The following is a 9,911-nucleotide window of genomic DNA, read 5'->3' as shown; positions in this document are numbered from 1 at the left end:
AATTGGTCTAATTAATCTATTGTACAGAGGACTTAGAGGTGCATATCCAAAATCTTGCTGACTGGTTTTACTCAGACCACTGTGCAACACAAATGGCTGTTAAATAAGGAGGGTAAGACCCGTGTGCCTGTAACAATTACTTTTGAAAAGGATATGGCCGCTGTCATGGAGTCATAGAGCAATCCAGATTTCATCTAACCCAACCCAAGGCCAATCCAGATCAACTCTGGAATTAAATCAAGTTGCTTGGTGTCCTGTCTAGTCCTGAATTTCTCCATGGACAGAAATCCCATCTCTCTGGGTGATCTGTTCCAATGTTGACCCACCCACACTGCAGATTTTTTTTTTTTTTTTTTTTTTTTCTAATATCAAATCAGAACTTGCTTGTTAAAATGCCTCTTGGATGTATCAATGTGCACCCCAGAGACACTCTCCCATCCCTATTAACCCCCTTTTGGAAGTTGAAGGCAAAACTTAGAAACATACTTTCACCTCTTCTTCTTAAGACTAAATAAAACAATCTTTCAGCCTCTCTTTATGGTTATGAGCTTTACCAACTTGTTAGTCCTGGACTTACTCTAATGTCTCTTATGTTGAGGAACCTCCCAAAATTGAGCTGCATTAATTTTTAAGAGACGTGGAATTTGATTCCTAATTATCTGTGACTACTTCTTGGTAGCAGAGCACTAAAATGCTGGGTTTGAATTTGTAAATATCTGAGTTAAACAGCAGGAATATCTGCCTTTTTAAAGCAAAGCTTGTGATATTGTACTGTTGGATTGAGAATTAGGAAGAAAGTTTCCTTTTGTTCAAAGCCACAGATTTATTGGCAAGTTTGCCTTCCAAATGTAGAACAAATCAAACAATTTGCTAAGAACGGTTCTGTGTGTGTGTTTTGTAGGAATACATATCTCAGTGATACTGACGGAGACTTTGCTCCCAATTGTTTTTTTATGATACAGGTTCCATCTCTGGAACTAAAATCTGCTGTTACGTGATGCTTGTTTTGAGCAGGGAAGGCATAACGGATGTTTCTAAGCTCTCATTTCAGAATATCCTTTTGCTAGAAACGACGATACTTCAGGATACCAAAGGAGAAGGGTCATTATGCTGTTATTTTCTCAGTCATCAGACTATGGGACATTTCCTTACTACGCATCTGGGATGAGACACTGTGCTGAGTGAGCTAGCTAACGGGATTATTGATATTCCATTGTTAATTTCCTATTAAGATTCTATAATACTTTTGGTATCGATGGGAGGCAAAGTAGGCCATGATTTTCTTTTTTTTTTAAATGCAACAAAAATATTAAAAAGTATGAATTTGTGAATTAACTGGTGAGTTATTAAAACTGAAAAGCCTTCTACAACCCTAGCAATGACTAAAGAAGCCATCCCCTGCATCCAGATGCGATAAGATACCAGGTATACACACAGAAGTGCTCATGCAGAAGGCATATCTGTGTTCTGAGGAGCAAAAGGGATGAGCAGCTCTGCATGCACCAGCCCTATTTTATTCCTCAGCTCTGAAACAACAGACAGACCTTTTCCTTGGCAGGTGAAAGAGGTTTTGGAAGGCAAGCCTGCAAAGTCTGCTGACCCAAATCAGACTTGCTATTAGTTGGTGGTAGTTAAGATGGTAGTTAGTACAGTTACTCCTGCATAATACAACAGATCTCTCAATCCGAATAGCAATCTTCATCTGTGCATAAAGCCTTTTTTATGGTTCTGAGGTGAAATAATCCCCAAGGATGTGCATATGCCAGCAGTGAAAACGAGGCCTTCATCTCTCCGGTATTTCCAATTCCAGACTATGACATAGCACCTGCTGTTTCACTCAACATAATCTTAAACTGTAAAAATCTGATGCAAGAAAAACCGTGGCATTTTGTAACGCATTGTTTAGAACTCTCTCACGTACCTGCTTCCAGTCCTTCTTTCTATTCCAGGACAAGAGCACAGCACTCTCACCCCTGCCTAACAAACGTTTCCCACTGCGGTGAGCAGAGACGCGCTCACAACCAGCGCCTGGAAGATGCAGCGCTGTAGGAGGACGGCTGCTTGCAGGAGGCAGTTTTTCACAATAATGAAGATCTGTCAAGCTGTCACATGTGAAATCCGGTTCACAGCCAGCAAAAAGAGCCCCAGCTGAGAACCGTGGCTACAGCTTGAGAGCCCAGTGCAGAAAAGCAGAGAACTGTGACATCATTTTCGAAGTTACTTACAATTAATTTAATAGTTCCACATGGAGTTTGCCATCTGCTTCGCTTGATTGGCCACCTTCTAAAGCACAGTAAACGCTGCCATCTAACGGCACCTCCTTGTCGAACACGAGCTGACAACTCACAGAAGTAGTTTTGCCTGCAAAGCATCACTCGCTGTGCACTGCCTGCACAAAAACAACCTGTGGTGCACAGGAATGGTGCCAAGCACAGGCACTGTGTCCATGCACACAAATCTCTGAGTTATCCCAAAAGGTTTTCAAGGTCAATTTTTTTTTTTTCTCCCAACTGTAAGCTGCTCTGGAAGTAATACAGTTCAATCCTAAACTTGTTAGCTCTCAGCTTTGCTGTGCTTCTACTTATCCTATGCTTAGATTTGCCTATATTTTTCACGTTTTAATAGTATTTAGTACAGGAAATAACTGTAAAAATGGAGTAATTACCTGATACATGGGCTAAAAGCGTTAAACTCTGAATGTTTTACTCATTATCAAATCAAAAAAGATTTGTCATATTGGACAGTTCTATTTCATAGAACAATACAATGACTTAGGTTGGAAGGCACCGTAAAGATCATCAAGCTCCAAGCCCCTCCTGTGGCTGTATTCTCTAACAGCAGATTGTGTCATGTAATAAACCAAAACTGAAAGATAAGACACCTCTTACAAACCAGACAAAACTATGTAAGCATCTGAGCTCTTTATTAATTAGCCATAGTTCATCAGCAGTTCTGAGACAACTGTATCAGTTCACCTGATGGAACCAAACTGATAAAAACAGTGAAAGTAATGTTAATACAAACTCATCCATACATGTTTTTGTTTTTTTGTTTGTTTGGTTTTTGTTTTTTTTTTTTCCAGAGGGAGTAAGTATTTATACTTAGGTACTTTAGGCACAGTATTTTTTAAGATTTTCATGAAACAATGGCTCTTATACAATCCCCTTTGATTTTTCAAACATTGTCATCACAGTTTTCCTGCATTGAATGATACAAAGAACACATTACATATAACTTTCAAGCACAGCCATTGGAGGATCATTTGCTAAATCCACTTAGTTGCACATCTCAATAATCTCAACAATCCTTCAGTATAAAAACTCCCAAAGGAACCAGGAGGAAGATGATCTCAGACAACCTACAAATTAGTGGATGATTATATTTAAGCATCCTGAATGAGCACCTTCACAGATAATGCAGTAATATTTCATTTTGCTATAACAAGCAAGTTTACAATCAGGCATTCTCTCTGAGGAGATACACATTATTCTACAGCCCTATGTGCCTACTGATCATATTACAGCTCATCTTGTACAGATTTTTTCCATATAATCAGAAATATGAAGGAACAAAAGAGAAAAAAACAACAGGAGTAAAAATTAACTCAGGAGCTCCACCAGCTGATTAAAAAAAAATCCATAGTTTGAGTTTCATCTAATTTTTATGTCATATTTGTGCCAATCTTATTTAAGGAGTATTTGCAAAATAGAATAATTACAATACTTAATAGATATTATAATCTCTTTACATTTATGATATCATGCTCTGGGAGCAAAAAAGTTTTCTTTGCCAGAAAACAGCTGTCATCAGTTTTATCACAAATGCTGCAGCTTGGGACAAACTACGTGCCCACCTTATTAGTATCTGTTCCAGCAATACCATCGTAAAATAACGGGAGGGAGATGGAAGATGTAGTCTGTGATTTGTCTAGCTTCCTCCCATAATTTTCGCTCAGCATTGATGCAATGAGACCATCTTTCTCATGTATCTCTTCGGCGTAGACTGCACTGTTATAACGTCTACGACAGTGTAAGAAAGGCTTATGTTTCAGAGAACGCTGCAGCAAATGCCTCCTGAAGGCCCTCTGAATAACAAGCGCTGACACCTCCTCTTGCTTTCTTTTAAGTGTAGTAGTAATTGGCTTGTAGGGAACCTTAGATGGATTGGCAGCCATAAATTTTTCTTCCATGTGTAATTCAAGACCCTCAAAATTCCCAGCTTCTCCTAAAACTCTTTTAGTGAAGGCAAGCAAGATATCCAAGCAGTGAATCTTATCTCCACTCACCATTGGGAGGTCCATGGATATGAGCTGAATTGTATTTGGCTTTGGAATGCGTAAGGGTTCTGCCAGAGCGTCTGCAAAGTCTGAAAGTGCAGAATATTCAATAAACTGCGTTGCCTGAGGATCGAAATTTCCCCAGGTTTCATAAAACATATCAAAGTCGTCCTCAGAAAGAGGATCTGCACTTTCTTCAGTGGCAACACTGAAATTCTCTAAAATGACAGCTATATACATATTTACAACAATAAGAAAGGATATGATGACATAGCTTACGAAAAATGTAATACCAACCACTTTATTTTTGCAAGTAGTGCTGTTCTTATCTGCTATGTTGGGAGCACAAGTTTTAGATTCTTTTAACACTGGACTCAAGAGGCCATCCCAGCCAGCAGATGTTGTAATTTGGAAGAGACAGAGCATGCTACTATCAAAAGTTTGAAAGTTGAAAAGGTTATTGATCCCACCTTCCCAGGCAAGACAGGCAAAATTTGTCATGCCCACAATAGCATAAATGAACATAACCAGAAATAGCAAGAGGCCAATGTTGAACAGAGACGGAAGAGACATCAATAAGGCAAAAAGAAGAGTTCGAATTCCTTTAGCTCTTTTAATTAATCTCAGGATGCGGCCAATTCGTGCCAAACGAATAATTCTCAGAAGCGTAGGAGAGAAGAACTTTGAAAAGACTTCAGCAAGTGCAATACCTTTGAAATGAAAAAAAGAAAGTATTTTCAGGACATATCAATGGCGTTCTGTATTTATGGTCATTTTGTTACATTCTATGCTTCAGGTGAGGTAAGTCATTAACTTCATCACTTCATGTTATATCACTCTCAAGAAAAAACATTATCACCAATATTGCAATGGCTTATGAAAGAGGTTAGGAAAAGCAAAACAAATTGTAATACCTTGAAATATTGCAGAATTATCAGGTTTCTGTTTAATGTGAAAAATGCATTCTTGCAAATTTCTGTAACTCAGGGGATGAAGCATGCTAGTATTTTTAAAAAACCCTTTACAAATCATTTGGCTTCTGTGCTGGAAGCTATGGAGCTCATCCCCTAGCTGCTGTCCAACTACTCCTGCTGGCATGAGCTGAAATTGACTATAATGCTTGGTATTTGGATGAGAGATCAGAGAAAAAGAAAATAAAAGAAAACTGCTATCACTATTAATCCTCCATCACAACTCATTCCAATGATCCTACCGTTACCTTCGGCAGTAGTAAAGTATGATTACAAACAGATGACCTGAGAATCAGCAGTCTTTTGGATTTCATGGAATAGCTTCCGTGAATAGGGATGAAACAGAAAACAATTTTTAGACCAATTTTAGACCAATTTTTTCTTCACTACCGCCTTCTTTGTGCTAAGGTTATGATAGGAGTTTCCACAGCCACAGACAGTCATGTAGACAAAGAATGGTGCTAAGCTATTCAATTTTTCTAAGCGTTCCTTCACCAGCTCTCATGATCTGGCTTCTCAAAGGAAAGTCCTGGAAATAAAAGTCTCCCTTTCTTTTTTTTTTTTTTAAAAATGAATTTTTAACCCCAAATCACTTTTACTGAGAAATGATGGATTACTTACAATCAAAAGTAGAAAAACACTAAGACTACCACAACTTAAGTACAACAGCTTAGAAAAGATGTTGCTTCATTAAAATGCTATTCTGGTAACTACGCAAGAAAACTCATGCTTTCAAAAGAAAGAAGAAAAAGGAAGGAAAGAAAGAAAGGAAAGAAAGAAAGAAAGAAAACAATCCATTTTTCTTTTAGTACTCTGCAAAAAATACAATGGAAAATAGCACGTAACATATTAGAAGGAATCAATTTGGATATGGTTCGTAAAATGGACCTGGAATTTATCAGTTATATGTAAATTGTTACTTCATTTTGAAATTTGGCTGAACGTTAAGACACACCATCTGATCTAGCAGCAGTTGATACTTACTAACTAGCGAAAGGACCACAACAACTAAGTCAAATATGTTCCAGCCAATGGTGAAGAAGTAATGTCTCAAGGCTATTATTTTAATGACGCATTCCCCAGTAAATACTGCCACAAAGAAGTAGTTGATCCTTTTAAGAACATCCTTGACATCTCCACTGTCACTTTCTGCCATCATCACAATCATGTTTAGACAGATGAGAGTCACCACACTAATGTCAAATGCTTTGTGTGACACTATATCAAAGAAAAATCCTTGAAATGCATTCTGTGGAGAGAGAGAACAGATTAATGTTACTTCTAAGACTCAGGCAACATGCAAGTATTAAACAGTAATTTTTGGTTCAAAAAGGAATTTAAGAGAACTAACAAAAAACTAACAACATGGTGCTAGAAGCATTTTAGGGGATTTCTTTGGATATTTTAAGATAACGCTCAGTACGTAGCCAAGTATTCTCAGATATCATGCAACTACATTTCCTTAGAAAAAAATTACACAAAAGGAAAACATTCAGAGTACACTGTGACTGCTCTGTGCATAGGAATACTTATTGAAGCAAACATTTTAGTATAAGCAGAGTTGTAGGCTGATGATGGGCTCCAACTTGTAAGTTTACTTCCAGATGCCTTGCTGCTTGATTTAAACTGGACACCATCTTTACATTTTCTACCATGTTCCATTTTAAATGGTCTCACCAACGGTCTTGGGATGGGTTTTTGGGGTTTCTTGGATCCAAGTTTTTTTAGGGCATTGTAGTACTTTTTCTGTTCCTCAGTCAAAAAGAGATCTTTTCCACCTAAGTAGAGGGAAAGAATACTGTTACTCAGTTGAAGCGTAGGCACTCGACTAAATAAACACCAGCAAGTTTATGTTGAAAATAAACAACAAAAATAACACACAAATATTCGGAATTTTGAAATTCTTTCAGTATTTCTTCTTTTCTTTGAAAAGGGGTGCTGAAAAAAAAAAATGATCAGAGCTTGGTGAAAAGCAATTCTGGTCAGTATTCCTGAGTTAGATTCCTCAGCTGGGAGAGCCCTTCTGAAGTTTTGATGAATCTATTTCATATTTTAGCCATAACAGAAGACTCATCAATAAAATGCTTTTCATTTATATTTTTGGGATGTATTTTGTTGGGATATACTTTGGGGGTGTATGGCTGAGTTACCAAGTAAAAGGAAGATAAAGGACTTTGGGACTGAATTCTGTGGGCTTCTCTTTACCACAAATTTCTGGTACTTTCCTATTTACTGCCTATGCCATCTGTATTACTTAGCAGTTATCCAGCAGAAGCCACCACAGAATCACTGAATGATTAGCATTTCGTAAAACAAACATGTAACAACGTCTCCTAGGGCATCTAAGTTTCCAATTGCTCTAGCAAGACCTCTGAAAATTCAATTTAAATTCATTACAATCTATTCCAATGAAAATCCCCAAAAAGAAGAAAATAAATGAAAAGATACACATTTAGATCATGTACTCAAAAAAAAAAAAGCGTTAAATTCACATCAAATTCCAGAAAGTGTTTGGGCTCATCAGTTGCTTAACTAACATTATTGCTGTCAGCTGGGACTGTGCCTGGTATTTTGTTGTAAAAGGAAATTATGACCGTGAAATTGGACAGTTGCTCCTCATACGTATCTTTTCTTTGACCAGATGCAGAAAGACAAAAAATTTCTTGTGTGCCTTTTTATCTTCTACATAAGGCAGTAGTGCTTTGGTGCTTGGAATAAAAGTCAGCCTGTGGAAATGATGAAAAATGCAGCCTATGGAAATAATGAAATTGCTCCTGTGGAGACTGTCTTTCAAATGTGTACCTTGAAATTGCAAACCTCCTGTCAGTCTGCCAACAAAAATGCTTACTTGTTTTATTATAAGACTCCCCATTGGATTCATGGACTCAATTACCCTTAATATTATGGATATATTAAGTTCCTAAATGAATCAGGGAGAGAACTCAATCAACAAATAAGCTTGATAATAAATAAGGTTCCAGATGCTAGAGCTTACCAGGGAAGGCTAACTGTTGCTTTTCACTTGCTGTGTTTTTCCTGTCACAATTTTTCCTTCAGCTTCTGACTTAATAAAAATTTTAGATAATCCAGCAACAATATGGAGAGGAAGCAGTCCTCCTGGGCTTTAAGAAGCCTTTAAATGGTTATCTGTCTTTTTCCTGGGGTTTGGATCTGACTACAGAGTTCTTTTTTTAAACTTAATAAATTAATTTGTAGAGTAATTTACTGAAGACTAGATTTTTATTTTTATTTTTTAAATGAAGGTAGTTTTAGAAAATTTAGAAAAAGTTCTGATTAACAAGGCCTTTTCAAGTTTCTTCACCAGGAAAACAGCTGCCACTTCTCCCGTCAGCAGTTATGGGGTTTAATCATCCTCACCATGTTTGTTACGTGTTTCCACTCAGCAAAAAGGGTTGTTCTGTTGTCCACAGAAAATCTTTAAAGCACAATCATAGAATGATTTGGGTTGGAAGGGGCATTTAAGATCATCTAGTTTCAACCCCCCAGCTATAGGCAGGGACACTTCCCTCTTGAAGATTGCTTACAGCCCCATCCACCCTGGCCTTGAATGCTTCCAGGGAAGGGACACAACCTCACTGGGTACTGTATTCAGCATCTTACCACCACCACAGTAACGAATGTCTTCCTGATACCTAGTCTAAACCTACCCTCTTCCAGTTTAAACTATTTCCCCTCATCCTGTCACTGAATGCCCTTATATAAAAAGACCCTCCCCAGCTTTCCCGTAGGCCCCCTTCAGGTACTTGAAGGCCTCTATGAAGTTTCCTTGGAGCCTCTTCTTCTCCAGCTGAAGAGCCCCAGCTCTCTCAGCCCAGTCCCAGTCTAGAGGTCCCTTCCAACCCCTACAATTCTGTGATTCAGTCCCACAGGGGAAGTGCTCCAGCCCTCTGATCGTCTTCGTGGCCCTCTGCTGGACCTGTTCCAACTGCACCATGTCCTTCTTGAGCTGGGGGCTCCAGAACTGGGCACAGTACTCCAGGTGGGGTCTCGCAAGAGCAGAGTATAGGGGCAGAATCACCTCCCTCGGTCACACTTCTTGACACTTCTCTTGATGCAACCCAGGGTACAGTTGGCCTTCTGGGCTGCAAGCATACAGTGCAGGCTTATGTCAAGTCTTTCATCGAGTGACATTCCCAAATACTTCTTCTCAGGCTGTTCTCAAGCCATTCTCCACGCAACCTGTATCTGTGCTTGAGATTGCACTGACCCTGGTGCAGGACCTTGCACTTGGCCCTGTTGAACTCATGAGGTTAACACAGGCCCATCTCTCAAGGCTGTCCAGGTCCCTCTGGATAGCACCTCTTCCCTGTAGCATGTCAACTGTACCACTCATCTTGGCGCTGTTGCAAACTTGCTGAGGATTCACTCGATCCCACTATCCACATCACCTACAAAGATGTTAAATAACAGCAGCCTCCAACACTGATCCCTGAGGAATGCCACTCATCACCAGTCTCCACTTGGAAACTGAGCTGTTGACCACAACTCTCTGAGTGCAACCATCCACCCAATTCCTTATCCAGTGAATGGTCCAGCCATCAAATCCATTTTTCTGCAATTTGGTGACCTGGGTGTCATGCAGGACAGTGTCAAAATGCTTTGCACAAGTCCAGGTAGATTACATCAGTTTCTCTTTCTTTATC

The 9,911-nt window shown here is 38.9% G+C and overlaps 1 protein-coding gene across 1 annotated transcript in view; it reads right to left on the bottom strand.

Moving 5' to 3' along the window:
* Positions 1–3,032: 3,032 nt before the first annotated feature.
* The window catches only part of LOC100543469 (sodium channel protein type 5 subunit alpha-like), a 39,065-nt gene continuing 32,186 nt past the window's right edge, over positions 3,033–9,911 (bottom strand). Inside the window, exons 23-25 of the mRNA XM_085226975.1 lie at positions 6,925–7,025; positions 6,232–6,496; positions 3,033–4,986 (exon numbers count right to left, since the gene is read on the bottom strand). Coding sequence (XP_085083101.1) covers positions 3,842–4,986; positions 6,232–6,496; positions 6,925–7,025 — 1,511 coding nt within the window. The 3' untranslated portion in view covers positions 3,033–3,841. The remainder of the gene's footprint in view (positions 4,987–6,231; positions 6,497–6,924; positions 7,026–9,911) is intronic.

The sequence above is a fragment of the Meleagris gallopavo genome, chromosome 6 (assembly GCF_905368555.1).
Source record: "Meleagris gallopavo chromosome 6, MGAL_WU_HG_1.1, whole genome shotgun sequence".
In the NCBI taxonomy this organism is placed as follows: domain Eukaryota; kingdom Metazoa; phylum Chordata; class Aves; order Galliformes; family Phasianidae; genus Meleagris; species Meleagris gallopavo.
This window is presented reverse-complemented; position numbering and strand designations above follow the sequence as displayed.